Genomic DNA, 18816 nt, shown 5'->3' with positions numbered 1-18816 from the left:
AGACAAAAACATACAGAACATACTCATGATCACAGCACACCCTCAGGCCTGTGATAAATCTGTCTGATGATCTGAGACCGATATCGGTCTATTATCGGTAAATTAATCGTCTAAATTTTAGACGATTAATCAGACGTCCACTGATCTGGCACAAAGAGCGTGTGTGTTTCCCCCACATTCATTAAGACCAAAGAACTGAAATATCTATTAAATTGCATCTCTGGTAGCCTACAGCCACAAAGAAAACACTTCATGTCTTCTTCTTTCCTTTTTCCACTTCTCTATAGCAGCAATTATCACAATCATCTATCTTTACATATACTGTACATAACTGCCCACCCCCACCCCCAAACTTTAACTCCCTGAACCTAACCATAACCCTATCCAGCAACTATATAAACATAGTAAACATGGTCATTAAACATTGATAAATATTGGTTAGGATCTGATGTTTTGTTGTGTCCATACTCCTCAGAAGATCACCGCTCGTGAACAGCGTCCACTGATCCAGGAAGTGACACATCTCTACAGAGACTTCAGACAGACGACACAACACAGTGCACTGTATATCCAACAGATATTAGCTGAACATCAACCTCACATGGGGGCAGCTGCAGCTCAGGTGTAGAGCAGGTTGTGTGTAAGATTACCATTTTTACTCCATTTTATTTACTAATGTCAGTCAAGAAACTAAGCAATTAGTTAACATGTATAGATACTATGTATAATTATGTTGGAATAATTCATTTAAAAGCAAATGTTTAAGAAACATAAAATTGAATTCACCATGTTAAAAAAAGTGCCTGGCCACAACAATAATTGTTTGACTTTTGCTTTCTGTTACTAATATGAACTGTTGCACAGTGTGAGTACAAAAGTGTCAAACACAGGTTCACTTTTTCTATTCTTTATGTGCAAACTTTTGCAACATTAAAACCTACATTGTATTTTACATTTGAATTATAAAAATGTTGAAATCTTGTCTTGGAGCTGTATTGCGTGAAGTTTTCAGGTGGAGAAGGAAACTTCCTGTTTCCACAAACCAGTCTTTCTTGTACAGTTTATGGTGGAAACAGGTAGTTATCAATCAAGTCCTTATCAATCTGGATTTGAATATAGAACATGTATGTCCTCTATGGCAAGCCAACAGGATCATAAATCACCTACTTCAGACAGTGTCTGATGTATTGTAAACACCTTAAGCCATTCGAAACACCACCATGGTGTTAATTGACCAAGCGACTCCACTTATCAAGTGCTTATTATCCATCTAGTGTAGTTCAGAAAGATGTTTTACCAGCCGTTAAGCTGAAGCAGGTGAATTATGACCCTATTGGCTTGCTAGAAATCAGTACTTTCTTAGTAAAACAAAGTGGGGGCTGGATTTTACCACAGTGATGATGACTTCTATCATTTTTCTTCTTATGTCATGATTGAACACAACGTTTCTGTGAAATTCTGTGTGTGGAGAAAGTATATTGTGTGTGTATGGGTTTTTTTTAAAGGTTGAAACTGCCCTTGAGTCTGTGGTGTCCCATATTTTAAGAATCACTTAATTAATTCATTTCATTTATTAAGGACTGCACAACAAGTCGGCAGAATTTGCTTTCGGCACAGCATAGTGGCACATAGTACTGTGTGGCACCAAACATCACATTTAACATACATAAACAGACATCAACATCAGACCAGACATTTTACTGTACATACAGACTATACATTTAACACAGACAGAGTTTGAGGATGAGTGGAGTTCAGTAACCTGATGGCAGTGGGAAAAAACTTTTTGAACCGGGTTGTTTTTGTTGATATGGACCTAAAGCACCTGCAGGGCAACAGTTGAAACAGGTGGTTGGCTGGGTGTGTTGGATCAGAGATGATCGTATGTGCTCTTGTTATTGTGCGTTTATGGTGAAGTGAGTCAAGTGATGGGAGAGGGGTGTTTGTGATTAAAGATGCTTTTTTTATGATACATTGGAGTTTGCTACGTGAATGAGTGTCCAGACTGCCGTACCAAACTGTGATGGATGCTGTGAGGATGCTTTCAAGGATAGCTGTGTAAAACTGGAGGAGGAGAATCAGTTAAGATTTAAAAATCATCTAGCACATGTTTAGCTCGCTAGATAGATATTTCTGAATGAGCCTCAATAATCACTGTTTTGAAGAGTTCACACAGAGTAGAGGGTGGTGCTGTTCGGGGGCTTTGGTGGGTGACTTCATCTGCAACATCAGCCTTAAAGATCATGTAGTCTGACAGTGGCATAAAACAACTGTAAAAATCATCTTTAAAAAAATTTAGAGCAAAATTAGAGATGTTAAACCCTTGTATAAAGTGTCTTTAAGGGTTTATTGGGCCTTGTTCTGAATTTGACAGAATTGCAGGGGTCGACTGATCCCAAGTTTAACCACTGCCACCAAAACTAAGTCTCCCACAGAGAAAAACTGGAAATATGGGATTTGTATCTGGTATATCTGTGTGTTCAAATGATAGCTGGTACAAACATAATAGCTGTCTTTCACATCATCTTAACATAACAAGGTATTTGCAACAAGAGACATTTCACAAGTAGCCCAGAGGAGGGACAGTCCTCAGGTCTTTTGGTCAAAAAAGGCAAATGAACCATAGTCACTACTTCCTCTTCAGAGCAGCAACAAGATATGGCTCCTTCTCTTGGAGGATTTTGTAGAAGATGTCTTTGCTTATGTGGCCACCAGATCTCAGAGGTCCGTTGTAGAGCTTCCTCATCTTCTCCTGACAGGTCGGGGTCACCCGGATTTGATCATAACCTTCCTGTTGGATTACACCCTCTCTCAGAAGACCGTCCAAGATTGGTGCTATGTTGTTCACTCTTTGGATCAGCTCGCACTGGTGTTCATCCACAAAGTGCTTCCCTGAGAGCAGAGGAGGTGAAGAATAACTTTATAGAGGGGGTTAACTGTGGTTAAAGTGAATACAGAGAGAAAAAACAAACAAAATGTTTTGTCAGTGTTTGAGTTGGACCTCTGAACTTTCAACATTTTATTGGTAATCTCAAAATGCAAAATGTACATTTTATTGGCATTTATTAATGAACACAGGACGTTATTGTTTTGTCTGGAAATAAATCTATCCACCTTATTCCTAGCCCCCATGATACCTTGCGGGAATTATGGGCACCACTTCCGGTGTCTCACAGGTTCCACCATAACCATTTCTACAGTAACGACCCCTGGATAGGAACAAAAGGTTGTAACAAATTCAATATTCCTTAGTCCTTAATCCATTAGTTCTTTTACCTTGTCTATGGCCAGGGCTTTGGTATTCATCTGACAAAAAGAAGAGCAGAGGTAAAAACATCAATATGTAGCTGATGTTACTGGTGACATTTGCTTTACTCAGGATCCATCTTTAACTCAACAAATATGATACATCATAAAAATGACCTTTTCGAATGACACAGGTCCACAGAGGCTGAGGTTCTCCCTCGTGGTTGAGATGGAGCTTGAAGTTTCCACTTGGATTTTCAGTGAACAATTCAAGGAAATTTGGGTCCCATCCAGATTCGAGCTCTAAGGTCTATGAAAGAAATTATGGAAAGTGGGGGAGGGTAAGAGTTTTGATGACAGCCACTTGGCATTTCATCAGTCCTGCAATGTTCAGTCTGTTAATCCTGTTGAGCTGAGGCAGGGTTCACCCTGGACAGGCTGCCAGTCAGACACAGGGTCGAGGCTCACATGAGCCCTTCTCAAAGTAGATTCTTAAATTATACTGCTTCATAGTGGCCTTAGACTTGTCAACATATTAATGAGGTAGAACATTTATGTGCTCAGTTAAATTCATCCCACGGTATCACAGTTCATCACACATTATTGTTAAAACAGATCAAACCGTACCTCAGGTGTAATTTCTGCACCGACCAAATCTGTTGCCAGGTTGAAACGCTGATGCATTTTCAGAGATTTCTCTGGATGTGGTTTTCGGATTATTTTGTATCCATGGGATAATTCCCTTTTGTCCATTACCTGTCAAAGAAAAGACAGAATATATTTTAAACAACTTCTAGTATCTAACAGTGTCACTGTTGTGTATTTATCAATTTTTTTCTGGTGCATTTTATATGTTATGATAAGTGGTACTGAGACAGTAAGACATGAAATAACCTGCTGCAGACCAGGATCACGAGGGATCAGATAAACATGGAGCGTGAGGAAAGCTGTGTTGGTCTGATAAATCAACACTTTTGTTTTTATTTTCCAAAGGCCGAGTTTCACCAGGATGAGAAAAATTGAGAAAACTGGTTCAGACAACTTGACATGGGACGGTGTGACCTCAAATACTTTTTCCACAACATCTCCACACTCATCTATGTGCAGGACTGCAAAGTTGTCTTTTACTGTTGGGTCGTCATCTGCACAAGAAACAAACACACACAGTGAGGAGGAACCGACTGCGGCAGAGTTGTTGTTCTCTTGTGTAGTGAGAGATGTACAAAGTCCACTGACCTATGCAGATCCAGTGTGGCAGGTAGACTTCATCCAACCTCCCAGCATCGACTGTGATGTTCATCAGAGGTCCTGCAGCCATGTACTGTCTGCTCTCCATCCTCTCCATGTGGTCCTCCCAAGAGTTAAACTGGTACTGGAGGCTGATCTTCTCCTTACAGACCCAGCGTAAAGCAGAGACACTGCACTCAAAGCGTCCTGCCTCAGACTGTAGACTAAATCAGACCAAACAGGTCAGTTTGTGTTTGTGCATCAAACTCTATATTAGAGACACAGTGGGAATAATCTGCCTGGACTTTATTCAGAGTCAGGTGTAACATCATCAGTTTACTCGTCATGTTGATTTGCTAGAAGCAGCAACAGCACAGAGAGAGATTCTAGTTTTTCTCCTGTGAAAACATCCCATGAACCAAGCTGAACTTCTTCCTACTGCTCCAGTTGCTGAGCTGCAGTTTTCAACTTGTTGTTTTTACCTGTAAGTTGAAGCCTCATCTGCTTCTGTACTGTTCACCTCAGGTTCAACTTTAGTCCAGTCGCTGGATTCCTGCTGCAGAGGACAGTCAGAAAAGTCAGCTGTCGTCTAAATGAGCACATGAACGGATGAATGAATAAATGAATGTAAGGGATTACCTTAGTGTGTCCACAACTCTTAACCTTCAAGCTCATCGAATCCCCTTATAAAAACACAGCAACATTTTAAATAATTAGATGTTGATAAATAATATGGTAACTTTCCATAATGTCTAAGCTGAGGAAAAGTGGCAACACTGCACTGCACACAATAAAAATTAGTTAGATGCAGCCGTTTAGGTAACCATAGCTCTTGAAAGTAAATCATGATATAAGTACAAAATGTTTTTGCATTCTGTGTATATAGTTTGCATGTAACAACCTAATAATAGCAAACATCACACAACAATGAGGGTTGGTGTTACAGTCATGCTATAGTCAGTGACCATGGATATTCAACTTCAGCTGACTGCTAAGTGTACGTCCTGCATACAAGATTTTTGTTATTAGGACAGTATTCATTGACATGAATTACCTTTGAGTCCTGAGCTGGTCTCTGACAGCCTCTGAACCAGATCAGTCCTGTTTATCTCCATGAAAACCTTCTTGGTCGCCTCCACAGACTGTTGGCTGTAGGTCTCCATTATCACATCCACTACATCTGCAATGTTGTCTCTGCTGCTCCACATCCATGAGCTGACTGAAGTTCCCAATGGGGAGGGAATCAACTGTAGGACTTCCTTGAATCTCTGAAGCTCCTCAACACTCAAATCCTTCAGGTTTTCCAAAAGCAGATGTTTAACAGCTGCCACTGTAGCCACCTAGAAACATGAATATAATCATAGGACATTTAATCCACTTGGACAATTACAATGTGTCTCTTTGCATTTTATCATCGTTTGTGTAGATGTATATGATGTGTGTCAGGTTTGAAACACATGGTATTTGCTGTCATATTGATTATAATAGGTTCACTTTCACATCATCTTCTCTGTTGCACATAAACAAGTGAAAATAAACAAGTGATTTTAATGGATGAATCTTCTCGATACTGTAAAAGTTAGAGAGAAACGTCTGCCTGCTGTTTCCTCATCTCATCCTCAGTGGTAAACACATCATGGATGTGTGTTGCGTGTGTGCGTGCCACTGTGTTTTTCGGTTAGATTTATCTGAATTTTTATTTTTACTTTTTGTTGTATATGTATTCTTTTCTGTGGTTTTGTATACAGTGACAATAAAAAAAAACTTTGAACTTTACTCTTGGATTAAATCACAGCAGAAGTTCAGTGAGATAAATCCAGAGTAAATCATAAGTCTGAATTGTAGATAAAATATTCACTATCATTTTCAACCTGCATCTATTGAATGAAACATTTGTTATATAAAATCAAACAGATGTGACTTCACTCACTTTCTGGATCAGAGCAGAGCAGCGTTTCTCTAGAGTGAAGAGAAATAAACATGACACATTAGTGACTGACAACTGAACAGAAACACGGCAGAGAGATCAACACTAAATTATTCTCAACTTTTCCCCATTACATATTTACTTATATGTATGAATGGTAATATTTACCTGCTCTCATTTATTTTCACATTTCACATTAGTCATGAAATATGCACCAGGAGATGTGTCTCCTAATAGTATTGTATACATTATAAACATTATTATTTATCGTTTAACAAGATAACGTGACTCATGAGATATGGGCTTCTTCAGTGACTTCTTCATGTTTTCATTGTCTTACTTGTGGGTCCTGAGCTTCTGTCAAACAGCCTCTGCACCACATCAGTCCTCTTCATCTGCTTTAAAATCTTCTCAGTCGTCCCTACAGACTCTTCACCATAAGTCTGCACCATTAAAAACACAGTGTCCTCCAGGTGTGTCTTCATGAGCAGGGTCCATGGGACGTCTGAGTGACGCCTCTGATGGCAAATTTCACTCAGGAGAAGCAGATTGAAGCCACTGAGCTCTCTGACACTCAAATCAGAAAGTGTTTCCAGAAGGAGCTGGATAACAGACACCATCGTTTCTTCCTGGTAAATTCAAAGCAGAAACAGTGCAGTTTATCAACAGATTATTTTTTACTAACATCGAAAATTGTGTATTGTGTGCACATGTTTAGATGACATCAGCTGTAACACACAAGGTAATGACACAACTGGTAATATCAGTTATGCCCAAACCACACATTCTTTCGGTGAAGTCAATGTCATTTCATTAATTAATGAATCAACAAATGATATTCTCAACTATCTATAATTTGTTACAAATATGTGGTCATTATTATAATAAATTGCACAGTGACTTCAGAGAGTGACCTTCCATTAATATGGCTTTTAGGTAATTTTCTGTCAGTTACTAAACTGTTTCAGCCTTAAACAAATTGTGACTTTACTCACTTTCTGGACCAGAGCAGAGCAGCATCCATCTTTCTCTGAGAAGAAAGGAAACATGAAAGATTCAGGAATGATTGATTTCACATCAGACACAGTCAGACTGTGTTGTTTGATATCAACAGAAAATCTACTTCATACTAACACCATCAAAGCACTGACTGGTTTCTGGATGTTAACACAACGTCGATTCAGTTCACTTTAATTCAACATTATTCTCAGTTATACTACTACTACTGCCTGTACCTAATCTTAACCTTCATCAGATACTTCAGCTGGTGATCCTGAAGCTGCAACACATTTAACCCTAGTCATAATCACATGAAGTTGTGACAGTTAAAAAGCCTGAGTGGTTTGACAGAGGTAAGGCTGTGGAAATACTACAATTCAAGACAGGGTTAGAGTTTGGGTTCATTTATTAACAGACCCGGAACAAACTAGAACATTAGGCCCAAATAAAGGAAAGGAGATTTCGAAGAAAATATGTAAATAAAATATTTATAAGAAAATTACAAGAGTAAACAGGCTCATTAATTCTTCAGAATATTGCCGGTTTAAAGGTTAAACACAAAACATTCATCCCCTAAAATCATTTCATCTACTTTTGTCTCATTGTCTCACATATAAATTCAATTTGTTCCATCATTCTCTTCAAGTGTTACAGGAAACACAGTATTTTTGCTGTTATGGTATAGGACTATGATGTTGCTGTATTGTTCTATACTATAAGTTGGATGCCACTATTCTGATTCCTTAGCTACTCTTTCTGTGGTCCAAACAAAACATAAAACATTACATTACAATGGATAAAAACAAACAAACAATGATAACATCAAAAATTTTCATCAAAAACACGCAACTCTACATTGTCATACTCATTTACAGTAGTTCTTATGTACGCACATTATGCTTCAGCTAGACATATAAACACATACTAACTTGCTCATTAGCATACAGGGTTAAGTATTGGATGCATCATTTCTGTACTTAATGATTAGCATAAAACAAAAAATTGCACAGTATGACTACAACCATAGGACCAAAGGTATAGGATCATGTGTCACTTGGTTGTTAAAGTTTACTTGTTGATTCTCCCATTCGAGCTGGAAGTCATGTCCAAGCAACCATGGCTTGATACAAAACTGCATTTAGCAATAATCAAGATGTGATGTTAGGCTGATCGTCCATACAGTTAGGGTTCTCTACTGTCACATCAAGCAGCTTTGTTTCTTCTACCCGCTCAACAGCTACATTATTCAGCATCAGATTTGGTGAAGGTTTAGTTCTCAAGCAGTGATTTGTGTCAAATACAAACATTCTTCAACCCTGTATATTTATTTATTACAACATTATTACAACATTAAAGCAGAAGTGAGTGATCCGGTCGTTTTCGCTAATGCTGCGTTCCAGTCAGGCTTTTGAAATCATAAATTACAGCTTCAAGTCACAACTTGCGACTTTGTAGCGTTCCAGGCAACCCACTCGTGTTTTTCCGACCTGTTTTACCGGTGAAAGTCACTATAACGACCACTCGTAACTTCCGACCCGTGAACTCGTACCAGTACGTCTTTTTGTACAGTCTATGTACCAGATCGAACTGGTACGACATCACAGGTCGGAAAAAAACGAGTTTCCTTGAACGCACCATAACAGTCGTCGTCCCTACGTCGCCACATTCACGGCGTTCCTTGGCTGCACACACAGCCCTGCATGCCGTTCTCTCTCCTCATTGGATAAAAACTGTAGGATACGATAAATGTTTTCTCCTCGACTCAGAGCAGAGCAGAGGGACTGACAGACCCGTGATTCAGACCAAACACTCTATGTAAGTGATTGCTGTCAGAAGATATAACTATTTAAGACTTATATTAACACAAATATATCACTCACTTCTGCTTTAATGTGACAGTTGTTTTCTTTATCTCACCTTTGAATCCTGAGCTGATCTCTGACAGCCTCTGATCCACACAGGTCCTGTTCATGTCCATTAAAACCTCCCCGGTCACATCCACAGACTGAAGGCCACACATCTCCACCATCACCTCTGACAGTCTGTCTGCACTGTGTCCCTCCAGTCGTCTCCATGCGATGTACGGAAAACCTTTGTGGAAGCAAGTGAGCTGCAGGAACCACTTGAATCTCTCAAGATCCAGAAAACTGAAACCGGTCAGTGTTGATGCAACCTGTAGAATTCCAAGTACATGGTCATACAGGGTAGATGTCATTACGGCATCGGGAAAATTAAGGATTTGTCTTTTACCATCATTATTTTATTCATTTGAATGTTTAAATTTGTTTTCCATAGATTAACTAAGTTACTGATACATTTGGTTATTATCTGCTTGAGCAGAGGATGATTCATTTTTCACCAGTGATGTTGATTGTAAACCTTCATTTTATTGAATGAAATCTGCAGCACATGGACAGACAGATGTGACATTACTTACTTTGTGAATCAGTGTAGATGGCTGTTCATCCACTAGGCGTTTTTCTGAGGAGAAATAAAGGAAATAAAAATAGGTGCCAGTATTGCTTCTCAAGCAAAGTGATTCTCATTATGTTTCACATTAAAACCACACAATATATCTACATTTCTTGATATAGGTGTAGCCTATTTTAAAATGTAAAGAGAAGAGGACAAATCAGATTTTAACATACTGTCTTTTTCACCTCACCTCTGGTTCCTGAGCTGACCTCTGTCATCTGTACGAGATCAGTCCTGTTCATCTTCTTCAGAACCTCTCTGATCATCTCCACACACTCTTGTCTGTACATCAGCTCCACTAATTCCTGTGTGTTTGCCACTTTCAGCTGCGTCCTTGCGTTGAGTGGGAAACTTTTCTCCTGTTCAATGTGTGACTTGAATTCATCAAGTTCCTGAGGACTCAATTTATCCAGAGTTTCATAGAGCAGCTTCTTAGTCGCCATCATTGTCCTCTGGAAAAGAAAAAGGACGTATGATGACTCAGACGGTCAGTGTGCAAGCTTATGGATATTTAGAAACTAATTGGCATTGGTAAAAAGAAAAAAAAACAGTGATACTGAAGAGCCAATGAAAGAATGAGCTAATGATGAAATAATTTATTATGAGGAATGTATGTCTGTCCTTTTATTTATTACTCTCAGCATGGTAAAAAAAAAAAAAAAAAAAAAAAAGTGTTCATCTTGCTACTTTTCATCCCCAATTTTATTCCTATAATTATTGATAGGCTACTGCCATATGTTTATTCTGTGAAAGTTTCAGTTTCTATTTGTATAATAGGCTATAACTGTGTTGTGCAGGAGGATGTAGCATTACAGGATATGAAATATGACACGATTTGAAGTGTATAGCAAAATTATATATTTGAAGTGTATAGCAAAATTGTTTATATATATATATATATATATATATATATATATATATATATATATATATATATATATATATATATATATATATATATAAACAATTTTGCTATACACTTCATATCGTATATATATATATATATATATATATATATATATTTGTAAACCACATCTCATGCCATTCATGTCAGGCGTTGTCCAACTGTCCACCTAGTCTTCAATGTTAAAATTAACTTCGACGAGATGTGTTTAGTTTTATGGGCGGTGACGTTTCTGCAGGCAACAGGAAGCTCAACTTCAAAAGCGAAAGTATATGATCAAATGTCATAGTTTATTCAAGTAATAAAAACAACATTTAGCTTTGGTTACAAAACCTAAACAAATGACTCATGCTCATACAATGCTGACTGAATTTAAACTGCAGCTTCTTCCTGGTTCAGTTCACTGCTGGTGTTCGTGTTGATGTGGAAATAAAACTCACCGAGTGCGACCTAATTTCCGATTCGGCTGGTTTTTGGACAAAGTTAGGCCTACTGGAAATTCACATTATCGACTGACTGAGCCTCTGTTTTGTCTCTGGTCGTTGTGAGTGTGAGACACCAGACCAACAGCAGGTTGAGTTGAGTTTCCCTCGCTCATTTGCCCTCAGCCCTTGTTAATACCAGAGCCAGTCTAGAAATTCTCTGTTAATACGTCGTACGGAGGCTTGGAGAGCGTAGAGCACTGGAAAAGAGATGAAGCGCCTCCTGATGGCGGAATATGGGTATTGCAAAAGCGCCCAAGAACTGACATCTCTGCATTGTCGGTGAATGAGCAAGTGTGGTATTTCAATAATTTAAGGACATTTATAGATCACCCACGGTAATAGTGTAATGGTATGTGCTGTCACATTTCTGCCTCCTTAATTGACGTGAGTTGGTTGGCCTATGAGGTGGAGGAGTGAGGGCATATAGGAAGGCTCTAGCCCCCCCTCTCTTCCTCTTGCTCCCTGGCACTGAGCTCCACCCACTTCCTGGTTGCAGCCTTCCGCTTTCACACAGGTAAGGAGCATGGCTGCAGTGCTGCTGCTCGTGTTTTGGCTCTCACTGGATGGTATTAATCTATTTTATTTGTGTTGTTAGCGGGTAGTTTTGGCCGCGGTTACTGTCCCCGTTCCAGTACGCAACTGTGACTGGAGGACTAAGGTGCGTACTCGCAGCATCTCTTGTGTTTTGAGTAATTAGTGGCATCAGCTGATTGGCAACCTGTTGATTTTCCCTGTAGCTTCCGGACGCTCCATCCGCAGACCTGAGACGCTCCATCCTCCACGGAGCAGTACATTCTCCCTCCTTGGTTGGTCACAAGGACGCCTGCAAAATATTCTACTACTGCTTGGACACATTAAGATAAGTAGCCTGGGATCACTGCTGCTTCGCCGGGCCTCGAGTCGAGCCGCGACTCAGTGAAGACTGTAAACTGATTGTCTGACTTTTTAATTGTTGTCGGCGGATTTCACCGCTGCTCAACGCTGCGCCTCGGCGCATTCTCTGCTCGCCACAGACTGTGACACCTGCCGCCTGCAGACGCTCCCTCTGCCCCGTCCTGCGCTACGGGCAGAGCGGCTGTATCACGAGGATTCGTGGCTGTGTGGTGTCTCTGTGTGTGTGTGTGTGTGTGTGTGTGTGTGTGCGTGTGGGTGTGCGTGTGAGGGTGAGAGAAACAGGTTGATGAGTGAGTGTGAACCATCAGATTTAGGATTTATGTTTATTGTTTTCTTTATTTTTCTTGATTTAGTATTTGTTTCATGATTAATTAATTAAGAAATCATTTAGGCTATTTCTGGCCAGAGGTTATTTTCTTTGGTTACTTTTTGGTTTCTTTGTTTCATTTGGTTTTGGGTTAAGCACCAATCATTTATTGGTCTAATCTGTGTTTTTCCCTTAACCTGGTTAATTTTGTATTAAGATAAATTGTTTCTATTTTTTTGTTTCTTGGAAACTGTTATATATATTGTTTGTTTATTGTTTATGGTGGTTCCCTTATTAATTGCCCCCTTTCTGTTTCCTGTTCCTAGTATCTGAGAGCCAGCGGTGGAGGTGGTGTCCCTGGGTGATGGTTTCCCTCTGTGTGCTGTGTGACACCTTCTTGGTTTGTTTTCTCTACACATTATAGTTTTGAGTTGTTTCACGTGTGAATGGGGTGCTCTTTAACATGAAGGATTTCCTTCCCCTATTACCCCTCCCTGCTGTGCCTTCTCCTCATTACAGGAACTAGTTATCCCCCCATTCCCCCCCTATACTTTTAAGCTTGCAATATTTGGATATCTGTTGTGAAAATAAAATCTATTGTTATAATTTATTGAACCACGTCTCCTGCCATTTTGAGTTGCGTACCTGTGTGTCCTTTTTGTTTTGTTGATTATATTTAAATTTCACTTTAAAGGTCCTGGGGTGAAACCCCCCAGGTGGCGTTGTCGGTTTAAGTTACAGCAATTATAGATTTGAGTAAATTCCCTTTATTAATTAAATTATTATTTTTGGTCCACCCCTCGTACCGCCACAATAGCATCATTGAGGACCCTTTAACATTAACGTATAGGCGAGTAAAAAAAACTGTTGTCTACATTAATCTCAATCTACATTTTGTAATAACCAAATTATATGACCAAGACACCTAAAAACAAAAACACGGCCGTTTTCATCAATTTACAAGCAAGTGGGCAACACATAGGCTACATTGGAGTGAATGAGTTTTCTGGGCGCTTTTGCAACACCCATATCCACTCGGGGCGCAAAACCCTTACCACGGGAGTCAATGGAGGTGTCTCTCTTCCAGTGCTCTAGGAGAGTGGGCAGGGGAGGAGTTAATTCCCCCTCCAACTGTTTTTAGTTATTTTAAAGCATGTGCTATTTAAACTGTGATTATAAAGTTTTCAGCCAAAATCATAAAACCTGTGCCATTTCCCTGGACTCTCCTTCTGCACAGCACCAGTAGCTCATTAGAAATGCAGAGACGGCGCTGCTCTGCACCCTCCCCGTTCACACCCAACAACCCTCTGCCTCCTCATAATCCTGATTAAAATGCCTACACATCAACACAGGCACCAACTGAGTAGAAATGAATATGAAACGTCATATAAAAAGGCTCTTTCGACACCAGTTTCTGTGACAAATATGTTGTTATATTTCTACTACCACTTGTAAATTGTTTGCTCTGACATGTTGCCACTGCTAAACTAGTTTAACGTTTACTGACCCCTTTCATTTTACTCTTCTTTGGTGGTAGGTCACAACCAGTGTTTGAGGTTCATTACTATATTATACACACATGGATGTATTTTCTGTGCACCACTGCAATGCATTGTGGGTGATACATAGCTCTGGAGTGACCATCGATGTTGACTCGATCACTCAGTCCTCAAGGGTCAATCTCACCAAGTTCACTTCAACTGTTCAGAGAAATGGAACAGCCCTTATGATGGCGGCTGGCAAATGCTGACTGCTGAGGGCAAGTGAGCGAGGGCGACTCAACCCGCTTGTGGAACGCAGCCCTGGACTCAGTCTGGACCAGATTGTTCCAGACTTGCTGTGACTGTGACTCTGTGAATCGGATTTTTCAGGTGTCACATCTTAAAATACACGGTGAACTTCTGTCCTGGTCACAAGACATAAAAACATTTATGAGAATACGTTATTATTAATAAATAACTGAGCCACAGTAATAGCAGAGCATGGATGTAGCAGAGAAGCGGTCACTTTCAATCACTTCCTATGTGACGTCATTGATTACACCTTCCCATACTTTTAGGAAAAACAGAGTTCGTTCACAGGAGTGAACTTGGACTCAGATTATGATCAATTACTTCCCTCTCATTAGGCTACTTCACACAATCTTCACTGTAATAAACTTTGGATAGGTTTTTCTCACACCACAGATCCACCAAATAACCTGTTTCAGACCCACAAGGCAGGAGAAAATTAACTTGCTTCAGTATCAAACACAACATCTGTCTTTATGTAACGGATGTGCACTCACTCCACCCATAAAAGACGTGCTAACCAACCCGCCAAGTGATTGTCAACCTCTTGGCGAAGAGGTTAGCATCGTCGCCTCCGGTGCGGGAGGTCGTGGGATCGAACCCCACCTAGGGCAGGCCGTGAGAAACACAACGCAGAGGGCCAGATCGACATCGGCTACATTTACAATGAGGTATTACACATACATAATTATATGATATAATACCACAAACTATAAAACAGCCAGGGGAGTTAGCTCATACAAGAATACATTAATATTCAATAATATATAAATACGTTTTGGTTTTTTTTCTGACTAAACAAAACACCACATTCAGCCTGGAGAAAAAACAGAGAGTTACTGTATATTTGCGTCATATTTTATTTGAGATGTTACATTCACTCAAAATGTAAAGGCCACAACCAGAGATTATAACATTTGATTATGAATTTGAAATTAGAAAATGTTTTGAATGGAACAGCATGTGCGAAGGCTCCTAACATCTTAGAGTCACAGTAGATGTTATAAAAACAACAACAACAAAAACAACTTTCATTCAAGACTCTTGTTCTATATTAAATGTTGGATAATTAACTTCTTACATGGTTGTGTGATAAACCCACTCTACAACTTTAATTCCCCTGGGGCAATTTGCTGCATGTCATTCCCCCTCTCTCCACCTCCCCATTTCCTGTCTCTCTAAACTGTCAATTAAAGACAAAAAGTCTGAAAAAATACTTTAAAAAAAAATGAAGCATTAAAAAGACCCTAGGTGGTAAGGACAGGGAGGCACTGAACATCATACAAATTCAATCAGCTTTAGGTATAAAATCAAGGACAGTTGATGTAAAAAAAAAAAAAATATATATATATATATATATATATATATATATATATATATGTCAATATTTGAGTCGGTAGGTCTAAAAATTATTTCACCATAATATTTCAGGCCTTGTTGAGCTCTTTCATGAGATACTGCTCATGTTTGTTAAGCAATTCATAAAACATGTCTTTTTGTTCCCTGCTATTCAGGGAACCACACAGCTCCCTTATCTGGGCATAAGAAGTGGGCAGTCTCCTGATCTCTGCCAACTTTTCTTCACCGATGACTCTCTTGGATGAGAGCTCGTCCAAAATCGGGTTAACGTTGTGCACTTTGTTGATCAGCGTAACTCGATGTTTGTCCACAGGGTGCTCATCTGAGGAAAGAGGAGAAAACAATGACTGACTGGATTTGAACATGAAGTTTATTGCATGTGAGCAAGAGGTTGAGTAGCTACTTGTGGCAAAATTAAACACAAACAAGACCCACATTTTTAACAGAACATTCAAATTACAGTAGATTTTATAATCAAACTACATGTTAAAGATTAAGATCTACATTTTACAATTATACAGCTGAAGTCTTCTACAATTATCAATTTTTGTCTTTTTTTCTTAACATTTTTGGAGAAAAATGTGTTTTATTTCCATCTGTGAGATAAGAAGACTGAAAGCACTCTCATGTGTGTATACTAAATATAAAGCTAGGAGACACTTAGCCTAGCTTAGCATAAAGACTGGAAACACGGGAAAACAGCTAGCCTGACCAAAGTTAGACAATATAATGTGTTAATAGTGATTGTATAGAACTGTATTCTTGATGAGCTAATTTCTGCATTTAAGAGTCTGGTTGTGTTTGATAACATATTTTAAACCTTCTCATGTTGACTTCATGTTTTGGTGAGCTGATCAGCAAGAAACTTTTGTGCTCTTGTGGAAAATAAAATTCTATAATATTCTTCTACTCTAGATAAATAATCTATTGTAGGTATGTCTGACCGTATTATGGCCTTCTATGGTCACGTGGCAAGGTGCAGTTTTACAGTATAGTGCTACTATGATGCACAACAACTACTGGGGGAAAGATAAAACATAAAATGACATTATGTGAAAGCAGTAGATGGATCTAATAATATCTAATAATGATGTTAATAAACAAAGAGAGAAGAGGCTCACCGTTACTGGAACCAGGATTTGAGCATTGTGCAGCGGCCTCGTTGACTGCCAAACAAAAACAACATGACAGGTCAGTCAGATTCAGAGGGGTAGCCTATATCACATAGGTGAAAATGAAATGAGAGGTACAGGGTTAATCTGGAGCACAATAACTCAACAAGTAGCTAGGTAGGTATGGGAAGAGACCCAGAGCAAGTGATGCTAATCATGAATCCAATTAAATTCAATCTTTCTTAAATGTCCCCCCCCCCCCCCCCCCCCAGTTGTGCTCCATGCACAGAAGTTACACACCCATCCCCGGCTACAGCTTTAGCTCAGTGTTTGGCCACTTATCATTCATTAATAACTGCTATGACTGGTAGGAATTCTTTAATGAGACAAAGTCTTGTTGTTTCTCTACTATCATTATTATTAGGCCCACTGGGCCTCTCTGTCGAAGCTGGTTGTTTACTCCCTAGTCTCTAGATAACTGAGCTTAACAGTGTGCAAGTAGAAAATTCAGGGATGCAAACGGGTCAGGACCAAAAAAGAGAGGAATTTCCCGGGGGGGGGGGGGGGGGGGGGGGGGTGCTCATCATTAACAAATAAGTACATTGCAATATCACGGAAAAGTCAATTTCCAGTAGTTCAACCCCAACCAAGTATTGAGTGCATATAGATGGACATAGTTTTCAGAAGGCCAACATTTCTATATTAAAAATTCTTAAAAAAAAAAAAAAAAATTCCTTTGCAATATTTCCATTTTGGAGATACTGATTTTTAGGTCTTCACTGAATGTTAGTCATAATTATTACTATTAAAATAAACTGAATAAATAAAGACATGGGATGTTTCATTCAGTGTGTAATGGACATATAGGCCTATATAATGTGTTAGTTTCACTTTTTGAACTGAACACATTCTACATCGCGGAGGCGACTTCTTTCCACTCACTCATTAGGGCTTCCTTCACCTCTGAAACGGGGCAGAGCTCCGTGGGAAACACCTGCCTGACACAGCAACGTAGGGAACCGTGCATGTCTGCGGCGCACAGCTCCACGGACACGCACGGGGGGGGGGGGGGAACTGCGTCGCCGTCGCAGTCGCACCGACTGCACGCGGATACGCGCCGCTTTAATGAGCGCGCATGTCGCGCGTCTACATTGGAAGAGGCTGTTATCAGTCAAATCAGAGACAGCCATGAATGAGTTCGCCTCAGTTTCACGTGATTGTCACTGTCAGCCTGTTAGAAAAACATTTTACTGACCCCAGCTGAGACGCTGAGACCCCCCCCCCCCCCCAAAAAAAAAAAAAAAAAAAACTCTTCGGATCTGAACGATTCACACAAGTCACCTAATGGGTCATGAAAAAAGCGAGTTTCGCTTTTCGGCGCGCTGTTTGCATCCATGAGAAAAGAAGGAAACTAACAGTAGTGCAACTCATACACGGGCCGACGGGCCCTACCTGTGAAAGTGAAATAACGTTTCGAACGTTTTTCACCTATAATTATCTCCTAATAAAACAAAGAAACTCGGCTTTTAAATTACAATAACCCTCAGTCCTGACAGACAGTGAGGTTGCCTGTTTGGTTGACATTTACCCAGTTCATCTGCCTCGTCGTTGCAGTCGATCTGCCGCAGTATCTCCGCCACCACCTCCGGAGCCTTGCTCTCCTTAAAAGTCGAGACCAGCACGTTTGTGACCATCAAGCGGCTTTTATCCTCCACAGAGTTGCGTTTGACACGCGGGGCCTCTTTGCGGTCAAGAAGCGCCTCAACAAAGGCTTCAAACTGCTCCTTACTCAGATTGGCCAGAGTGTCCTTGATGAGGGATTTGGTGGTTTTTGAAGCCATTTCTCACCAAGTGATCTCCACTGTCCTCCTGCTCTCGATGTCGTTCAGCCTCTCCCCACCCTGAGCTTCCTGTTAACGTTACTGATAATACCATAGGATAATACCAATACCAAAGATAGAGAAAAGGGAGGGAGTTATGATGCCTTCAAATGCCGTAGGAAATGTGATGATCACTTCTATAATCAACTAGTGTTTTTAATTTCACTTTAGCCTACTTATGCACTTCTGTAAGCATTACTCTCCGCATGGT

The 18816-nt window shown here is 39.9% G+C and overlaps 1 protein-coding gene across 1 annotated transcript; it reads right to left on the bottom strand.

Moving 5' to 3' along the window:
• Nucleotides 1-475: 475 nt before the first annotated feature.
• Nucleotides 476-18610, bottom strand: LOC310999198 (uncharacterized protein). Its single transcript, XM_083989522.1, has 18 exons — nucleotides 18314-18610; nucleotides 16735-16779; nucleotides 15688-15935; nucleotides 10065-10326; nucleotides 9837-9880; nucleotides 9317-9572; nucleotides 7396-7430; nucleotides 6741-7029; nucleotides 6404-6432; nucleotides 5528-5813; nucleotides 5113-5156; nucleotides 4956-5029; nucleotides 4483-4697; nucleotides 4141-4388; nucleotides 3874-4002; nucleotides 3424-3556; nucleotides 3277-3306; nucleotides 476-2892 (listed from the first exon to the last, which is right to left on the bottom strand). The coding sequence occupies exons 1-18, from the start codon at nucleotides 18564-18566 to the stop codon at nucleotides 2630-2632; spliced, it is 2883 nt and encodes a 960-aa protein (XP_083845648.1). The 5' UTR covers nucleotides 18567-18610; the 3' UTR covers nucleotides 476-2629.
• Nucleotides 18611-18816: the final 206 nt, after the last annotated feature.

This window comes from Trachurus trachurus (genome assembly GCF_905171665.1).
Source record: "Trachurus trachurus genome assembly, chromosome: 16".
NCBI classification, from domain to species: Eukaryota; Metazoa; Chordata; class Actinopteri; order Carangiformes; family Carangidae; genus Trachurus; species Trachurus trachurus.
The sequence above is the reverse complement of the archived record's forward strand: the minus strand, read 5'-3'. Positions and strand labels throughout refer to the sequence as shown.